The sequence below is a fragment of the Trypanosoma brucei genome (genome assembly GCF_000002445.2).
Source record: "Trypanosoma brucei brucei TREU927 chromosome 11 chr11_scaffold01 genomic scaffold, whole genome shotgun sequence".
Taxonomy (NCBI): domain Eukaryota; phylum Euglenozoa; class Kinetoplastea; order Trypanosomatida; family Trypanosomatidae; genus Trypanosoma; species Trypanosoma brucei.
In genome coordinates, this window is record NT_165288.1 from 5,196,820 (window position 1) to 5,216,192 (window position 19,373).

Consider the following 19,373-nt stretch of genomic DNA (forward strand, 5'->3'; position numbering starts at 1 on the left):
AAATGAATATGAGAAAAATTTAAGCGAAGATGGCTGCCGTCCAAATAAGGGTTAGGGTTTCACCAAAAAGAGAGCTACTGTGCCACTGAAAAAAAATTAAATTAAAAAATGGGTCGATGTGAAGATGGAAATTTAAGCTGCAGATGTAAACGTGAACAAAAATGTCTGCTGCGTCAATAAGGGTTAAGGCCACATCTAAAAAAAAAGGACAAAATCATGACGGGTCACTGGTAGTAGAAAACAAGAAAAAATAAAAATAATAACCCTAACCCTAACCCTAAACCTAAGCCTGGAAAACTTCCCTAACGTACCTCCTTCCTACCTTTTTTGTTTGCTGTACAAAAAAAATTCAAAAAGAAAAAAAAGGATAAAAATTTTCAGCTATCAGAAAAAAATTTACAGATTTAGACAGCTTAACAAAAATATTACCGGGATATTTTTACGTGTTAAAATATACCAAACAACAAAATTCTTTAAGAAAGGGAGGGGGAAAAATTTAAAAAGAAAGGCCGCAAATGCAGAAACCATGAGGGCTAATTGCTTTTCTGCTAGAAAACTGGAGGAGCGGCAACCAGGAGTTACTGGACCCTGACCATCAATATAGGTAATCCATCCACAAAAGTCTTTCTTTCCTTGGGGGATCGGGCCAGTTTTTTGGCGCAATTCTTAGAATTTTTGTGCGGCAGAGCACTTATCTTTTCCCCCTGAAGCTCCTTCTCCTTCTCCTGCTGCTGTGTCTTCTGTTCTATCTTTAGGTTTGCATTTGTTCTCTTTTCATCGTAATTGCATTTGTTTTTAGGGCATAACTTCTGATTTCCATTGTGCTCGGCACAAAGCTCCGCTGCCTGTTGATCTGACTGTGTCTTTGCTCCAGTTGTTTTGGGGAAAACAGCTTTGTTGGTTTTCATAGCGTTTATGTTTTCTATTGCCTCCGCTATTGCATATTGTAGTTGATCGTCGTTAATTTGAAACAGTTTTTTGGTTTGTTTTGTGTTGCCCTGCGTCGGTACCTCCGCGTTTATGGCTTTGATCGCCATTATGTAACCGCCTTCTTCGTTATCTGCGTTGACTTCGAAAAAACTTTTAACTAGTTCGTCTGCGTTGTTTGCCTCAGCTGCCGCTTGCCACGCCTGCGCCTTCTGTGCAGCTGTTGCCAGTGCTGCCCGAGTTGTTCTGTCTTTTAGTAGGCCCTTTACTGCCGTTTCGTCCGTTGGTGTTTTTGTTACTGCTTGCCGCAGCTTGTTTGCTACTGCAGCGCGCTTTTCGCTGAGCGCCTTGAGAAGGTTATTTGTGACTGCGGCCGTGTGTATCGATGGCATGTTCTGGAAGTCTCCAGCAGCTGCTACCTGTATTAGTCCGTTTAGTGGGTGTATTGGCTGCGTTACACTGCTGTATGCTGTGTTTGGGTTTTCCGATATTCGGCATTTTGGTGCAGCTGCTCCGGTTGTTTCAGGGATTCCTGTGTCTTGAAGGGTTGTTTTGATTTCGGTTGCCAGATCTGTGATAACTGCTGTTAGTGTTGTCGTGTCTGCCGTGCCGCACTTTGTGTCAACGATTTTAGCTGCAGCGTTGCCGTCGTTGTCACCGCCAATGCACCCATTTTGTGCTGTTGGTGTCGTTTGTTGGTGGTTTTGCAGTAAGTGCATCAGTTCATCGACACGGCCTGAAGCGTACATTGCTTGTCCTACTATTTTGGTGTTCTCGCCTTCCCAGTTGACGAGGTTGCTGGTCGCTTCGTCTAGGTTTGTCGCCGCATACAGCTTGAACGTTTCTGCTGCAAGCTTCAGCGCCGGCATTTTTAGTGCTGCTAGCGAATGCTGAAGGTACGCGTGCTTGGCGGTGATCACTGCATCTTTGCCATGCTTGATCGAGTCTGCTAGGGACGCGGCTAAGGCCTTGGCTTTGGACGAAAAGGCACATAACTTTGTCCCAACACTGGCTTTGATTGGGCGTTTGTCGGTCGCGCCTTCGATACCGGTCGGCAGCGCAAGGACTAGAGCCACTAGTCTCGCCTGTTTGCTGCTCCGCTGTCGCCAGTTGTTAATGCTTTTTCGCTCCACGTCGTCTTTTCCGGCATGTTGGGCTAGTTCAGTGCCTGTGACTGCAAACATGTATTATAGTGATTGCTTGTGCTTTTTACATGGTATAGGTTGAAACAAAAACGGTCTGCGTCTGCTGCTGTCACATTCCATGAGACGGTAAACAGCACATAGGTAAAACGGAAATAAATACACATTTAAAAAATTCGACTCCCTATTGACAACCCCTTATTTAAAATCCCCCTCTGCCACTTTCATTCTGTCTTTTTTTCCAAATAGGGAATGTTCTGCCAGAGTAGCGGCTACATCCGTCTTCCTTTGCACATTTGAGTCTGCTATCGCATTTTTGCCATTGATACAGCCATTTCAACTGCGATACGAGTCAATTCTGAGTAAAATACGGTGCATCATTGTCATCATTATCTCCTGTTTGTCTCTAGATGTATTATTTCTGTTATGAAAAATATACAGTCACCTCAGTCTTAATTTCCTCCATTTTGGTCATCTCTCGCTTCTTCCGCCGATGATGTAGGGGCTTGACGTGACCTATACACGGAATCTGTTTCTCGGTAATAATTCTCCACATATTTTCCTTGTGCATAATGATGCCAAACATCATATATGTGTTTAAAACGCACGTATTCACTCTTCTCTCTCATTTTCTTTCTTTTTGCATATTCCTTAATAATCTTCATTCTACTCTTCTTTACTCCCAGGATAACCCACTGTCCGACCAGCTCATTTACTCTTAATATACTTTAACCGTTGTTTTAAGTGCTTTTATTTTATTTCTTCTATTGACTATAATTGCTTCCCTCCTCTATAGTATTAGCATATACATACTCACAACACTCTCCTATTATTATCATTAGTATCAATATTATTATCATAATGATTATTATTATTATTATTATTATTATTATTATTATTATTATTATTATTATTATTATTATTATTATTATTATTATTATTATTATTATTATTATTATTATTATTATTATTATTATTATTATTATTATTATTATTATTATTATTATTATTATTATTATTATTATTATTATTATAGACATAACTAATATGCATAAAATAATGGATACAAACAAAAAATACTTATCATATCACTAATTTTTTATCCTATCTCAATACCACTTTTCACCAGGTTTATACAATTATACACGTCTTAATAAAATTTTAGATTTTCAGATTTTGCAATGTTTTTACAACAGTGTTAAAGTAACTCATATTTTAGTAAATTTGGTATTTTCTCTCTTTAAAGAAAATCTTCTTGAATTTCATAAAGCTGAGCAAAAATTATAAAGTGCCACCAAACTCACAAAAGAAGGGGCCACGATAACAAATTTCTTATTAACTAGGATACTGAAATCACGGCATTTTGTTTTAGCTTTTCCCTTTCCATCAATGAAATCACTTCATCCGCAAACAGATTTCTTTCCCTCCTTCGGTTTACCTGGCGCCTTGGAACATTTTTCGGGGTCATTATACTGGCCACAATTAGGGTCTTCTCCGCTTGTTGCTCCTTCTCCTTTTCCTGCTTGGGTTGCTTGCTGTTCTGCTGCTGTCGCATTCAATTTGCAGTGGGGGCCATCTTTCGCGTCACCTCCCTCCCATTTGCACTCTCCATTGTTTTTGCAGTCTGTTGCTTTTTCTATTACTGCGCAGTTTGCCTTTGCTTTTGCCGTTTTGGGGCGCGCTCTTGTCGTGTTTTGGCGTTTCTATTTGTTGCTGGCGCTCGCTGTAGAGCAGTGTTTGCACTAGTTGCTTTTTGGCTTTCAGCTGTCTTGCCGCCTCCTTCCTTATTTGCACTGCTTGCTCGTGCTTGCGCAGTTGCTTTGCTATTGCAGAGAGTCCGTTGATCCACGGGATGTCCGTCACTTTTGCCGTGGCGCCCGTGCCGAGGTCAGTGTATTTTACACACATGCCTCCTCCCTGTTTTCCGTCGCAGTTCCCGTTTATGGTCTTTCCTAGTGTCGCTGCTCCCGAACGTCGAGCAATGAGCGCTGTAACCGCTGCTACCGAGTCTGCAGTAGTTCGCTCGTTAGCTGCGTTTTGGAGTTGAGGTCGCATAAGTTAAGGGCAGCCCCGATTGCTGCGGTTCCTGGGTCGGTGGAGGCGGTCCATTTGTTCGTTAGTCCTGTTTGGTATTCGCACGCTTTGACTTCGTTGTTGCTTGCACTGTTGTCGGCGATGCACACGCATATCAGGGTACCGGCGACCGTTTTGGCTGGGTTGGCTGCTGCCGTCCCCGAGCATGTGTTGGTTCGGCTGCCTCCCGTTGATGTGAACAGCTTTGTACCAGCCACCGGTGGTTCTGCTGCTGGTGTTTCTCCGTAGACGTGCTGGTTTATGAGTGTTTTGATCTTATCATCTGTCAGTAGATCGCTTTCCGGGGCTTTGGCTAATGCTAACGTTTCTATTGCTTCAGCCTCGGCGGCTAGTCTAGTGACTGCCGGTCGTATTGACAGACGCTGGTCCTGTGTTAGTCCCTGTAGTTTGTGCTTTTTTAAGACGTTTTGGTCTCCGGTTTTCTTTAATAGCGGTTCAGCCGCCTTTTTCCAGATCGGCCACTTTCCGGGCCAATCTTTGTGGTCCGTGAAATCTGCTTGCGGAAAGTCACGCGGCTTTTCCCTGGCGTCTGGCTGCCGGAAAATGTCAAGCCAGACGCTATCTGCCAGCGACATATTTAGCTCTAGCAGATCTGCCAGGTCTGTATCGAGCGCTGTCTCCGCCGATTCCAGCTTTGCGCGTCCATTTGCTAACTCGATTAAGCCACAGAGGGCTCCTCTCTCCCGCTCATTGTCTCCCGCCGCTACGTTTCCTCGCGCGGTGTCTGTTGTTAGAACTATGGCAATAAGTATCGCCACTTGTAGATGACTGCCGCGTCTTTGTGGCAGTGGCGGCATTACGACGTTTACTAGTTTCTTCTTTTTAAAGGATGTGCGTTCAAGCTGAGTCGTTGGTTTTTTTGTTACAGTTTGGTGCTATAGAAGATTGCCATTTGCTGTTCAGTGCCTTGCCAACCTTTTAGAGCAGCCACAGCTAGAGTTCTTTTGTTTAACGCTGAATCGGTAACTATTATAAAATGGAAGTGCTTATCTTTTGTGCTGGTTTAGTAAGATGATCTTGCCGCATTAAAGAAGATAAATGTGACCTTCTATGGGCAATCTCCATAAGTTAAAAACTAATTGAGCTTTTGGTGTCTTTTTTACACCTACAGCAGCCAACGCATCCTTTGAACACTGGATTTATTAAATTACACTCACAAACGTCTTAAATATTGGTTTTAGGTATATTTTAACTCTTAATTCTAATATACGTCACTCTATATCTATAACTATTGCATCTTTCCTTCACATTCCCAATTTCCTACCTGTTTGCTTTTAAAAAAGTTTAGATAGGTCTGTAAATGTAAAAAAATTAGAATTTATGATTTTCACTCTCTTCTATCAACTTATTCCTCCTATGTTTTTCCTGAACTTCGAAGAACAAGATAACACTGTTGCTTCTCGCACACGTGGCCCCTCTTTCCCTCTTTTTTTTTGGATGGTGATACTGAGTTCCTCAGACGTTCGAAATTGGAAATTTATGTGCTGACGCGTACTGCTAATCTTGGTCTTGCGGCTAGCCTTATATAAGATACGCTTGTTTTAAACTGTTTTATCGTCGGCCCGTATATCAACACGGATTTTTTGGTATCGCCATTAATTTTCTATACTTTATAGAAATAGGCTGCGGTTCCATCTGCGTGAATTATTCCTCCCTCATTGCTTCTGCCAGTCGGGGGTTTGGTCGGCTGCCTACTCCTAAGTATTCACCGTACCCGCCGTGCTATATGCATTGCCTGCGCCGCTTCGATGTGTTTCGCCGTGGTCTAGTTTTGGCTTTATCCCTCGCGATGCCGGCCACCTCAACGTGGTGCCAGGGTCCAGTACCCCGTATCATCGGGGAAAGCCAAGAGCCAGCAGAGTTCCTTTCATGAGGAACACTGCTGTGCTCCGGCTACGGCATCATACAGCACAGGGATCAGCAGCGTCTTGCTGGGACACCGTTCTTCATTTGTCTGTCCCTGGGGACGTGCCAGCGTGCCATCAACAGTATCATCCGCACTAAGATGCTGCTGTCCGGTGATGTGGAAGAGAATCCCGGACCGTCGTTGCGCGGGATGCAGTGGAACTGCGCCGGGGTATCTCAAGGAAAGAGATTAGCACTCCACAAAACCCTTGTTGATGAGCGGATCGCCTTTTGTCTGTTGAGCGAGACAAGGATGACGCCTGGAGAGGCGGCTTGCTTTAGCGTTGCTGGCTACCAACATCACGGAATAGCTCGTAACTTCAAAGGAGGTGGTGTATCAATACTAGTGAGGGGGGACCTACCAGTCGAGACCGGTATGGCCGTTGTTGGTCGCATTGAACAAGTGCATGCAACAATTCACCTTGCACGTGGAACGGCGCTGACTGTCACGTCGGCATACATCCCACCAAAACACACCTTCACGGCAACTGACCTAGATACGCTTCTGACAACTGACGGTGCCCAGCTCATCGGTGCAGACGCTAACGCACACGCGTTGGCATGGGATCGCGCGAGCCCACCAAATACAAGGGGTGAAACCCTCACACAGTGGTGCATTGACAATTAGTTTCTGGTCTGCAACACTGGTGAGTGCACCAGGTACGCGCGCCACCACGGGGAGTCCACCCCTGATGTGACACTGTCAAGGAATTGCACAGTGCACACGTGGACATCGCTGTATTCTCCCGATAGCGATCACCATCACATATTTTTCGACGTTATCGTTGGAGACGACACAGATGCACTGAGTTGCCCGCGGCTTCGAAAGCCCATGTACGCATGGCTAAAAGCTGACTGGAGGAATATCCGTCTCAAGGTTGACGAGCTCTGCAGGAAAATTAATAGAGAGAAGAACGTCAACACCCTGGAACAGAAATTGAGCTTCGCCATCCGCATTGCGACGAAGGTCTCCGTCCCCCGTGGCTGCAGAGCAACGGCATCACATTGGACACCTGAGCTCGCGAAACTCGATGAAGAGATCGCTGGATGCGGACCCTCCCACCGAAGGGAAAAGTTGGTAGCCACGCGTAAGCAGATCCTGGACCGTACCACAAAGAAGAGATGGAGCACGCTATGCTCCAGACTTGCGGTGTCAGACCGCTGCAGTTGGCACATTGTCAAGAAGGTATATCCGCCACGACCACTAACCACACCGGCTGTACTTGTTGATAACGCGGCCATCACGGACTACTGTCAAGCTGAGAGGTTCATTAAACTGTACTCGTCCCGCGCAAGAAGGCACCCCGACTCACACCCACCGGCACCAATAAAGACGATAGCGAGTGAGTTCAGTCCCATCACGATGGCTGAACTACGGAAATCGATCAAACAACTTCCGAGTGGATCCACAGCCGGACCTAATTGCTTATACAACGAGGCACTACAACATCTCGGTAGAACAGCGTTGAATGTTGTTCTGAGGCTATTCAATGAGAGCCTACGAACGGGAGTCGTGCCGCCTGCATGGAAGACTGGTGTTATCATCCCCATCCTGAAGGCCGGAAAAAAGGCGGAGGACCTCGATTCTTACAGGCCAGTGACGCTCACGAGCTGTCTCTACAAAGTCATGGAGCGCATAATTGCCGCGAGACTTAGAGACACTGTTGAGTCCCAGCTGACGCCGCAGCAATCAGGCTTTCGCCCCGGATGCTCAACGCTCGAACAACTCCTGCACGTCCGCGCTGCCCTCCGCCGTCCCACGCACCAATCTCGTACGGGTGCTGTATTTGTCGACTACGAGAAGGCATTCGATACAGTAGACCACGACAAAATTGCGAGGGAAATGCACAGAATGAAGGTATCACCCCACATTGTGAAGTGGTGCGTATCATTTCTGAGTAACCGAACTGGCAGAGTGAGATTCAAGGAGAAGCTTTCCAGAAGCAGAACATTTGAGCGAGGAGTGCCACAAGGAACTGTCCTTGGCCCAATCATGTTCATTATTGTCATGAACTCGTTGAGCCAACGCCTTGCAGAAGTGCCGTTACTGCAGCACGGATTCTTTGCAGACGACCTGACGCTACTTGCGAGGCACACAGAGAGGGATGTCATCAACCACACACTACAATGCGGTCTAAACGTGGTGTTACAGTGGTCAAAAGAGTACTTCATGTCTGTCAACGTAGCGAAAACAAAGTGCACACTCTTCGGGTGTATAGAGCGTCACCCCCTTACATTACAACTGGACGGCGAAAGAATAGGAGCTGACAGGACACCGAAGCTTCTAGGAGTAACATTCCAGTGTCTGCAAGGGATGGCAACACATGCGGCCAAAACGAGACGCAAGATGGATTTCAGACTACTGCAGATAGCAGCCATCTCAGCTTCTACATGGGGGCCAAGACGACAAGTACTGAGAGCTTTTTATCTAGCACTCGTACAGGCACACACCATGTATGGCATTGAGGTATGGTACTGGGACGCTTCGGAACGAAGTCGCGACCTCCTTGCATCAGCACAACACAAAGCCAGTCGCATCATAGCCGGCATACCACATGGGACGCGCAAAGAGGACTCTCTGCTGGAAGCAAACCTCCTGCCACTCAAGACGACCACTCTTGTGCGCAGCATGAAATTCATGCTGATGTGTGAGTCACGAGGCGGATGTTTGCGGCGCAGTGCTGAATAAGTATACCACAGCAAACACCCAGTCAGAGTCTTACATTCCCGCATCATGCGGTCCTATCCCCAACTCCGCATTGAGCCACGCGAGCAACCACTAGAGACATCGACGCTCCGCCACAGCTGCCGACCGCTATTTCACACGCAGATAAAGCCTGTGTGCGCTGATGACCCTGACGATGTCAAAAGGGAGGCTTCCGAAAAGTGGATTGAACGGCATTTTGCACGGAGGGGGAAGGAGCCACCGCGGCGAGAGCACTACGAATTGTGGACTGATGGATGCGTGTCCCTCGGTGAGAAGTCCGGAGCAACTGCCCTGCTCTATAGAAACAACACGCTGATTTGCGCACCCAAAACTGGAGCAGGGGAACTCTCATGCAGTTACAGAGCGGAATGCTTAGCATTAGAGATAGGACTGCAACGGCTGCTGAAATGGCTTCCGGCATACAGAAGCACAACGAGCAGGTTGTCCATCTTCTCTGACTCGCTGTCAATGTTAACAGCACTGCAGACAGGCCCCCTAGCCGTAACGGACCCAATTCTAAGACGACTATGGAGGCTTCTGTTTCAAGTTCAGAGAAGGAAGATACGTATCCGACTGCAATTTGTGTTTGGCCATTGTGGCGTGAAACGGAATGAGGTTTGTGACGAAATGGCCAAAAAGGCCGCAGATTTACCACAGTTGCGAGACACATGGATCCCCAACATCATTGCTTATGCGAAGCGAGTGCTTAGGTCGGAAGAAGTCTATGAGAACACTCATAGGTTTGGTATCACGGGCAACCACTTTCCAACAAAACCTAAGAAAGAAGAACTGACGAGGGAGGAAGAAACGGCACTGGCACGCTTTCGGGTTGGGTCCTCAAGACACTATGGCTGGATGTTGCGAAAGATCAACCCGAGTGTGCCTCCACAGTGCCGATGGTGCAACCCGCAACATGCAGAGATAGGGCCAACAATACAAACAGCCCTACCTATTGCGACACGCACTCTTCAGAGAACCTCCGAACCGACCAAATGTACGGAATGTGATGCCACATACCAATGCCGCTCGAGTGCTGTAACGCACATGGTAAACATGGCTTTGTGCGAGCTGATGCCCTCAGGAGGATCAAATACGGCGATGCAACACCTGCAGTGGACATCCCCCCGGAGTCCCCTCCAGTGGTGGCGATCGTTCCTCTACCATTCGAGCACACGAGTCCAGATGAGACCGCAGGTGCTTCATTGTACCCTCTGTACCTCCAAATTCGCAGTGCCAGGCCGACTATTACACCACCTTAGAACAATACATGGCATAGGCAGCGGTAGTTTGCCGCGTGAAAAGGGGGCGAGAGAACGAGGACTCAGTGCAAGGAGATGGTAGAGCTCCAGCAGCGCCAGCCTCTCAGGATACACGGAAGCTGCCGTTTCAATGTGACCTGTGCGAGCCGAGCTTCGGTACACGTTCTTCCCTGTCACTACACAAAAAATTCAAACATAAGAGCATAGTGACGGAGGACGGTACCGTGGTGGTGGTGCAACTCCCTCGTAAGCGTGCCCGTGAGGGAAACGTTGACGTCCCGGGGAAGGGCGAGGTGCAGTGTGGTGTGTGCCAAAAAGTGCTCAGTTGCAGGGACTCCCTCATCCGACACTGTAAGGCTTTCCACAAAGGTGAGGGAGTCGAGCTTAAATGCAGCAAAAGCACAAAATTGTGTGCCACTGATTCCCCGCATACAAACACATACATGTACATCCATCTTGGTGTGCCCGACATGCGGAAGGCAGTGTGCTAGCAAAACTGGCCTCACCCTACATCAAAAGAAGATGCACGGTATGAAGGTAGAGCGCGCTGTTACCAGCCAACGCGGCGAATGCGAAGAAACGTCGCTGCACTTGATGAGCTGTCCCGGTTTGAAGGAGTTACGTGTCAGGTTTGCGGTAGAAGGTGAGTGTGTGCAGGATGTATGTTTCTCTAAAAGGCTGGCGCAGTTTCTCATTGCGGTTGAACGGAGCCGGCCACAGGTGAAGTCCTCACCTAAGGTAACAGTCATACAACCCACTCTCCCTTCTGCAACTTCCCCCCTTATTGCCGAGTGTGGAGCTAGCAGGAAAAGCACCGGACGCAGGAATAGTCCAGACACCCTTAGAGACAGAGGAGGTATGCAGTCAACAAGCAACAGAAACAGAAAGAGGGGGAGAGAATAATAAACGAATAACAAAAATCAAAACAAAAGGATTGGTAATTGACATCTTTGAGAGAGTCCGGGGTGGGGGGTTTCTCGCCCCATCTGCTGTATTCCGTTCAACTTCGGAGCTACAATAAAAAATTATAGAGAGTGTGTTAGGGTGAATAAAAAAGGGAGACTCTGCCACAGTCGCCAGACCGATAGCATATCAGTGCTCTACGGTGATGGCTGATGGCCGCGCCAGTGGGGGGAAACTCCCACGAAGGCACGAAGAAAATTCCAAAAAAAAAATGCCTCTGTTTTTCTGCTTCGACGAGCATTTTTTGGGCAGCAAGAAACTGTCCCACCCAGGGGAGTTTTGTAATATCCTTGTTCCGTACGACGCCATTGTAGTCTATGCAAGCGGATGCTTCGTCTTGTCCGTCGAAGTCGTTGTTGGTTTCTCCGCCTCCTATCACGTTCTCTGTGTTTGCGCCGGTGGATGGTGCTGTGCCAAACAAACTTGCGAATTGGGCAAGCGCCGCGTCGATGGTTGATGGTGTCACATGCCGCTGGGTTGCTGAGGGTGGACACTTTGTTACTATCGTTTGTAGTGCTCTCTTAGCGCTCTGTGCTGTGTCTCCACCGCTGTTTTTGTAGCTTTGTTCGTTGCCGCCTGCCACACACAGGTTGGTCGCACCCGCTGAGGAACACAGGCAAGCCAAATCCGATGCTAGGCTGGCTCCCTGCTCGGCCGGACTGTCCTTTTTGCACCTGTTCGCGTGGTTGCCATATATGCTGTCGTCCGTAGTCTCCTTGTTTGTATCACCCGTTAGCGCTTGCTTCAGGTGGCTTCTTACACCGCCAGCCAAAGCTGTTATTGCTTGTTGTGCATCGTTGAGCCGTTTTCTGGTTTCGGCTGCTGCTGTTCGAATTTTGTCCATCGCACATTGTACACGCTGCCGGGTTTCTTCGTCTCCGATACGTAAATATTTTGTTTTTGCTTCTGGTGTATGTGCCTCCAGCAAACTTTTCTTTTTTTGCTCCCACGCTTGCTTGTTGAACGTCGAAAAAATTTTTGCTGTGAAATTAACTGTTGGCAGCGTTACAATGTACAAATCCTCTATGTCGTCTGGCGGTTCAGGTGTGTCGCTCCGCGTTAAGTCTGTTGTGTTTGGTTCCGATGTGCACAGCTTGTAAATTTCGCAAAATACAGAGAATTCTTTGCCGTTCTTTGTGGTCGCTGCGGCGCCAAGTTGAGCTGCCAATAGTAGAAGGGCCAATGCTTTTGATATGGCGAATATAGCGCATCCCGACATTGCATACCCGTATCTGATCATCCCTACCTTTCAGTCGTGACTTCTTAACTCTGGATGTTCAGAAACAAAGTAAGAATCGAGTGCCCTTAGTGGCTACAAGAAAGTCCACTGCTTTTCTTGCAAGCTGCTGTTGATTATCGCCCGTTGCTTTTGGATTGATGAATACGATTTATATCCATTCACATTATTTCTAGCCACCTATACCCCTCATCTACGAAATATCCTCTTTCGACACCCTATTTTTCCACTAAAATAAAAGCTTTATATGCTCACTATTACTTTCCCCCACTTGAAATCAATACATAACATGAGAATCAAATAATAGATTAAGAAATACAGTCACAACCATCGTCGCTGTTGCGCCCATTCATTTTTGTGATGTGGTGTTTTCTTTTGAGTGCACATGGTACTTCCATCCGCCGCATCATATGTTAATTTGCAATTTCGGCCCCCAGTTGTGCCGCCAATCCCCCTTTATACTTTATGTGCTTTATGCTGTGCTTTGTGTATGGACAATTATGAGCATTGAGGAAGGGTATTTGACTCTATCTTCCTAGAAACTTCTTACATTTGTAACTTAGATTGTCACTTTTGTTTCATTTGTTTTACTTTAAATAATTATCTGATACTTGGTGCTTTTTCGAAGATAAACGATAGAGAAAGCTGCAACAGGATAAAAGTCTCATGAGAAATGGCTCAACTATGGTGATTTATTCCCTCTGTGTTAGATTTGCTTGTATTGTTTTACGTCACCTCATTTCTAATCTACTAAATAAGCTATTCAAGTTGTGCCTACACACCTCTAATGGCTTGGCCATAGAAAAACAATGAAATTCTTAGTTCTATCGAATATTTTTACCAACTCTACTTTATAGGGTGTTAATAAGGTTAAATGTTTCTACACTGCCTTTCAATGCAATAATTTTATTTTCGTCTCTTTTCATTTGCCGTTTCTATGGTTTTCCGGATAGTTTTCAACATCTTTAAATGTTGTGATATTTTTTTGAGCTTTACACGTATGTTTAGGTACAATCATTAGCTGCTTGTTTGTTCACTTCTCTCAAGTTCCAAATTCTGTTCATAGCTGCACTTTTACAAGAATTGTGCACAATTTATAAGCTAAATTCTCTACATTAGATCGGTTTGCATCCATGACGACGATTTCAGTAAAAATAATGTATTTTTCAAAGAGTTATTGAGAACATATTAGTAATAGTGGTTTTATATCTTTTGTACCCCTAGTGCTTGTTTGTGTAACATGTAGCGCTTTATGTTGGTCTATACATTGCGTTTTTCCAATCATCATTGTCCCCTCGGGGTTACGTTGTGTATCATAATACCCATCATCATGTTAAAGTTTGAGAGTATGCATATTACATCTCCTTCATTTCATTTCCTTTAAAAATAATTATCCTGGACCCTATCCATCCATATTTTTCACTTTTCCGTTCACTTACTCACTTACTCTGATTGCGCTCTTGTCATTGTTTTAAGTTTTTGTACTTTTTTCCATTTGATCTTCACCACCACCTTTGTAATATTAGTATAAACACACTCACAACACATTCATATCATTATCTTTACGTTTTTCACTACTTATTATAACCCTAAATAATGTTGATTAAATTAAAAATTTAAAATAGCACTCATCCTTCATACAATATAGCGCTACTACTTTACAGACACAGGCCACAATGATATCTAATTTTAAATTTGAGTTTTTCAGTGGTTTTACTAAAAAGCGTTAAAACATATCAAATCTTGGAAAATTTGTTAATTATATTAAATTCTATCAAAGCAGCAAAATTACGTAAATTTTTATAAAATTGAGCAAAAAACCTCAATATGCTAAGAAACTCATGTAAGATGCAGCATTTGCAGAAATTTTCTTATTTGCAAGAATACTGTAATCTTTGTATTGTTTTCCCCCAAATTTACATTTATGAGCTTTGGTGCAGTCTGGTTCCAATTTTTATGTGCACTTAGGGTCAGTTTTCTCATCTTTTCCTGTTTCTTGCCTTTATTTTCTTTATTTTTCACTTTTTGTCAAGTTACATTTTGGTTTATCTCTTTTTTCGTCGTAAGTACATCCTGTTTTCTTTCTACATTCATTTTTATCGTCTTCTGCTTTGTTGCACTCTTTCTCTTCACTTATTTCTGCTTTCTTGTTTTCCTTATCCTCTTTTAGCTTTTTAAGTTCAGCTTCCAGTTTTTTCAATTCGGCCGCTTTTGCTCGCATGTAGTAACTCATAGTTGCTTGCAGTGTTTCTATTCCTGTCACCGCATCGATCTCTTTGGCTTTGGCTCCAGTTGCGGTTATATCGGCTACTGGTGTTTTTTTTGCTACTTTCCATATTTCTGGGGCGTTGCTTCCATCAGCTTTAAATAACTCTGTTAGTTTTTTGGGGGCCGCCGTTTCCAAGCCTGCTACTGTTATATCTGGGTTTGTGTCTTTAAGTGCGCGTTTTACCTCCGCTAGAGCTGCCGCGTCGAGTGCAGCTGCTTTTAGGAGGGTGTCGACATCGGTTGATGCGCTTGTCGTTTCCTTTGCCTGCACTGCTAGGCGGTCAAAATGTACCTTTTCTAGAAGCGTTGTTGCTGCTTGGCGATTGGCTCTGTTTATCTGCTGCAGGCTGTTCCGGGTTACTTGCTCGTTTGCCGTGACCTTTAGTAGGCCAAATTCGAGGAGCGGCGTGGCTGCCGTTGAATGTCCCGCGCCGCCGCTGAGCGCCTGCTTTTTCCACATACCGCATTTGTCGGAGTCTGCGACTCCGTTGGTTGCTGTCACTGTGTCAATTTGTGCGTACCCTGTGGCTGACAGGACCGTATCTGTTATGCTCGGTTCAGTGCCGTCAAGCTGCGGTTCGCCACCCTCGCAGCCGTTTGCTTTTGTTGTAGCCGAGCCGCTGCTACTTGCCGTTTCGTCCGCACCGAGGCAATACTCTCCCACGGTTGCGCTCGTTTTTAGTAGTTGGATCGCGTCTTCAATCCCGCCCACTGCTTCCATTGCTGTGGCCGTTGCCCTCATCGCCACTGTCGTGAAAGTTTCTACTGCTGACGCCTTTGCATCTGCTTGTGCTGTCAGTCCTGCGGCAAGAGCCACGAACGCCGTGTTTTTGCTTTCTGGTGCTGTTTGTTCTGCTAGTATTTCCAGTTTTAGTGCCAGCTCCCGTCCTGCCTTGGCGCTTTCCTGTAATTTTTTTATTTTTCCATGTGCTATTGTTGGGATTTTCCTTAGTTCGCCGGCGATCCTACATAAAGGTTTCCACATTTTGTCTATAAGAGCAGGCTGGGCTGTGTCGGCATGGTTGCTGTACATAAAAACTAAAAGCGCCAGTGCCGCTGCTGCTTGGGCCACCGTCGCTTTCATCCCTTGTTTTGCAATCGTATCTTCGATGAAGAAACTTTATTTAGGTGACAATTAAATGTGGGTAATGAATGAATGTGAACAGGCAGTAAGGTACCACAAGCATGAAACAAACTACAATTTAGACTACTTTTCAAGGGACAATTACCGCATAGCCACGTTATCGCGAAACTATAGTCTAGCATACTGTCTGCAAAGAGTCATCGGGTCTTCCACCTGTTCTATATTTAGCGCCGCCCCTCAAAGACCGGAAAGTGCTACTTTTGCTCGCTAAGTATGCGTTTTCCTTTGAAATTCTAATCATTTAACGATTGCACTACTCTACCCACCTTTCCCTCTAATCTAAAAATTCCCTTTATATCCCCTCTACTGTACCGCTAAAATAAAAAGATCAAATTCTCTCTATGCTCGTACAACTCCCTTACCTTGAAGTTTAACATTTTAATAGACTATGAGATTGAAAACTACTGCGCACACTATTGCCGCTGCAGCATCTTATTCATTCCGCATAACATTTAGCGCATCACTTCTTTCTCTTCCTGTATCATTTTGTTGTATGTTGTGCTGCTCATTATTTATCAGTTTATACGGTGTTTTTTGTACCTATTTTTTGCTTTTATGTCAGTAGTTGTGTTGATAAAGAAGAAACTTCATTATGATTGTACACTGTTTTTAGTCACTTACTGATTGTCCCCTTTCTCAACCTCCTTTTTATAGTATTTACAATTGTCATGTTCGTGTTTGGAATTGTTCATATATCTAATCTCCATTTCCGCCCTTCCGTTAATAGAATTATTCAGGTTCTTATATTGCCTCAAGTACTCTCTTCGCTCATTCAACCATTTATACTGTTTTATTTTCTTCTACACCGTTACTCAATTTAGTTTCCCATATTTATTATAATATTCGTATATACACACTCACAACACTCTCCTATCACTATCATTATTATCATTATCACTATTATTACACTAGTTAATATCCATAAAATAGGCAAACAAATTAAATTAGAGTAGCACTCATTTTCAAACCACATTACCATATTTCGGTACACTTTTGTTCCAAGATGTCACTTTCATATGAAAATTTCAGATATTTTTAAAAAATGTTTCACATTTTTTAAAGGTTTATGAAAAGTAATATAATATATTATTTTTTTTTAGAAAATATTATATATTCTACAAAAAAAAATATTTCCGGGAAATTTTATTATATTGAGCAAAATTTCTTTAAGAAAAAGAGGGGGAAATTTTTGTTTTAAAAAAGCAAGGCCACAAATGCAGCAGAAACCACGCTGAGGGCGAATTTTTTGTTGACTAGAATGGAGGAATCTTTGCAAGCATTATTCTCCCATTTGCATTCAGGAGCCTTAGTGCATTCGGGTTCTAGTTTCCCTTTGCATTTCTCTGTTGCTGCCGCTCCTCCTGCAGTTCCATCTCCTGTTGCTGGTGTTTCTGATCCCTCTACCGTTTTGATTGGATTGCACTTCTTTTCTTTTTCATCGTACGTGCATCTGTCTTTTGGGCAAGTGGCATTTTTATTGTCATGCTTGTGGCAATCCGTGGCGTCTTCTTTGGTTTCTTTTGATGCTGCTCCGCTTGCGTGTGGTTTCGACGCCGCCAACGGCATTTTTGGTCTGGTGGCGAGGTACTTGGCTTGGTGTTTTAGTGCTTCTAGTTGTATTGCTACGTGCTGTGCCTGTTGTTGTCGAGCCTCTGTTGTTTTTAATTGTTCTAGTGTTTGTGTTAGCTTAATGTACCAGTTCATCTGTTTGAGTGCTGCCGCTTGTCCTGCTGCGTAATTTGGTATTTCGACGCAAACTCCGTTGGTCGCTGCGCCGTTGCAGTTGGTGTTTTTGAATGTCCCGATATATCCTGCTGTGCTGACCGTTGTTATGCCGTTAGTAACCCCGTGAATTAATTTTTCAACACTTGCGGCCGTTGCTATGAAAGTATCTTGTTTGCCGCAAAGCTGTATTATGTCCTTAGCTTGTGTTGGCTCCGGTTGCTGAGATGCACCTGCGTTCCATGGTGTCCCGGCCGTCTTGGTTACTATGCAGGGGTCCGCTAGCCCGGCGTTATTGTCGTAGCAGATGCATGTTATGACCGCCGATATGGATTTTGGGTTGGCGCCGCCGTTACCTGCCTTGCATGTGGCTTCCCGCGCGGCGCTTCCTGCTGGTGTCGTCCCGAACATTTGAGCGAGTGTTACTGACGTTGCTGTTGTCGAGCTGTCGCCGTATGCCGCTTCCTTCAGTGTTGCCTCGATGCTGGTTGCTGTCGGTTCGCTTTCTGGTTTGGTTTGGGCGCGGAAGTGGCTTATTAGGGCTTCCGCTTGTCGTGTTACGTCTGCCATTACGGCCCTCACTTCCGACTTGTCGTCGTCGTTTAGCTTAAGGAAGCCGCTGTTTCTTAACTCTTCGTCGGGCTGTTTGTCTTTCACAGCTGTTATTGCGGCCATCCAGTCTTGCCAGCTGCCTTCGAAACCCCGTCCTTTGACGGATGCCTTTGTTGGGTCTGTGTGCAATTCTAGCGGGTCCGGTTTGGAAACAAACATGTCCTGCCAAGTTTTGGTTGCAACGCTCATGTTTAACTTCTGAATGTATTGGTACAATTTTTGTGGGTCAACAGATGTTGCCGGCACCTCTACTGTCGCCTCGGCTGCCCGGAAGATCGCGCAAAGGGCCTCAAACGTGTGCCGGTTGTCGCCGCTTGCTACATCGCCTGCTTCGACAGCTCTGTTACACGTTGCGACTGCCACAACTAACACAACTGCGGCTGTTTTAAATTTCTGGTGCATCTCTCTGGCTATCTTTGAACTTTCTCGAGATTGTAGGTTGAATCGAGTCAAAATCTTCCTCCTGTTTCAGCAATATAGAATCAGAACTGATCGGTTGATCGCATATAAAACACAGAAAATGAACAAATTACATGCGTTACCAATCTTAACTCTCTTCATTGCGTTCTTTTCTTTTCTCCAGCATGATCGTCACAGCCCCTCAGTCATTTGTACCTTTTGCACAGACATGCAGTTGGCCTGCCAACTGGCTCTTCATATTTCATTTTTATCCTCTACATGGAGGTTGCACGTGTATATTTTGCACAATTGTGGCTTTAAGCTGTAATTGCCCATTGTATATTCCCATTATTTACAAAAAATACTACATACATACTTTGTCTTTGGCTGTAATTTTATATTGTTTCCGTTTTTGCTGGTCCTATCCTCATTGGTTTGGAGTCCTGCCAATCCTAGTCTCTTGTTCACTCAACAGTCCGCCAATATTATGTTTTTACGTGCAAGGTCTGCCTGAACATCCGCTGCTGCTCTTTACCATTTTTTGTAAACACTGTGTGCGCGTGTTACGTTGGTGCTGGTAAGGAAGGCTAGTCGCGACCGTCCTTGCTATATGCTGTCAGACGTTTTCTTTCCTGTTTTTTCCAGTGCTCGATGTGATATAAGTGACTAATCTAAATGCCACTGGTTGACCTTTTCTAAATATAACCTGTTCTTTCTTCCTTCTCTCAAATTTCTCCTCGTCGCTGCGGTGGTAACGTTTGCTAACGAAGCATAAACATAAAAAGAAGATGAAATACTCGTGCCAATAGAGTGATATTTGGTTTTTATTTGCTTGAGAATTGCTTTCTGCTGCTTTCTCTTTTTTTTCTTGCATGTTCTAACATACTACATTTTCCATTTAAACTCTACTTACACAGCTCCCTTTGACATCATTCTAAACAAAGAGGAACTCAATTTTATATAGTAAATTTTCCAACTAGCGGGAGAGGCCGCT

General features: G+C 44.9%; 1 protein-coding gene and 4 pseudogenes across 1 annotated transcript, besides 9 other annotated features; all 5 read right to left on the reverse strand.

The window, feature by feature from the left end:
- The first annotated feature begins 88 nt into the window (after window positions 1–88).
- Window positions 89–110: a sequence feature (AT_rich).
- Window positions 111–260: 150 nt separating this feature from the next.
- Window positions 261–291: a microsatellite.
- A 201-nt stretch (window positions 292–492) lies between these two features.
- Tb11.09.0010 lies at window positions 493–2,111 on the reverse strand (annotated as a pseudogene).
- An 811-nt stretch (window positions 2,112–2,922) lies between these two features.
- Window positions 2,923–3,102: a microsatellite.
- A 229-nt stretch (window positions 3,103–3,331) lies between these two features.
- Window positions 3,332–4,960, reverse strand: Tb11.09.0011 (annotated as a pseudogene).
- A 983-nt stretch (window positions 4,961–5,943) lies between these two features.
- Window positions 5,944–6,192: a repeat region.
- Window positions 5,944–10,951: a repeat region.
- Window positions 10,952–10,955: 4 nt separating this feature from the next.
- Window positions 10,956–11,209: a repeat region.
- On the reverse strand, window positions 11,209–12,237 carry Tb11.38.0001 (annotated as a pseudogene).
- A 1,599-nt stretch (window positions 12,238–13,836) lies between these two features.
- Window positions 13,837–13,858: a sequence feature (AT_rich).
- A 198-nt stretch (window positions 13,859–14,056) lies between these two features.
- On the reverse strand, window positions 14,057–15,586 carry Tb11.38.0002 (annotated as a pseudogene).
- Window positions 15,587–16,517: 931 nt separating this feature from the next.
- Window positions 16,518–16,552: a microsatellite.
- A 168-nt stretch (window positions 16,553–16,720) lies between these two features.
- Window positions 16,721–16,779: a sequence feature (AT_rich).
- A 61-nt stretch (window positions 16,780–16,840) lies between these two features.
- On the reverse strand, window positions 16,841–18,382 carry Tb11.38.0003 (variant surface glycoprotein; the record flags this gene model as incomplete). The annotated part of the gene is made up of 1 exon (XM_824703.1): window positions 16,841–18,382. One exon carries the CDS (start codon window positions 18,380–18,382, stop codon window positions 16,841–16,843), a length of 1,542 nt encoding a protein of 513 aa, XP_829796.1.
- Window positions 18,383–19,373: the final 991 nt, after the last annotated feature.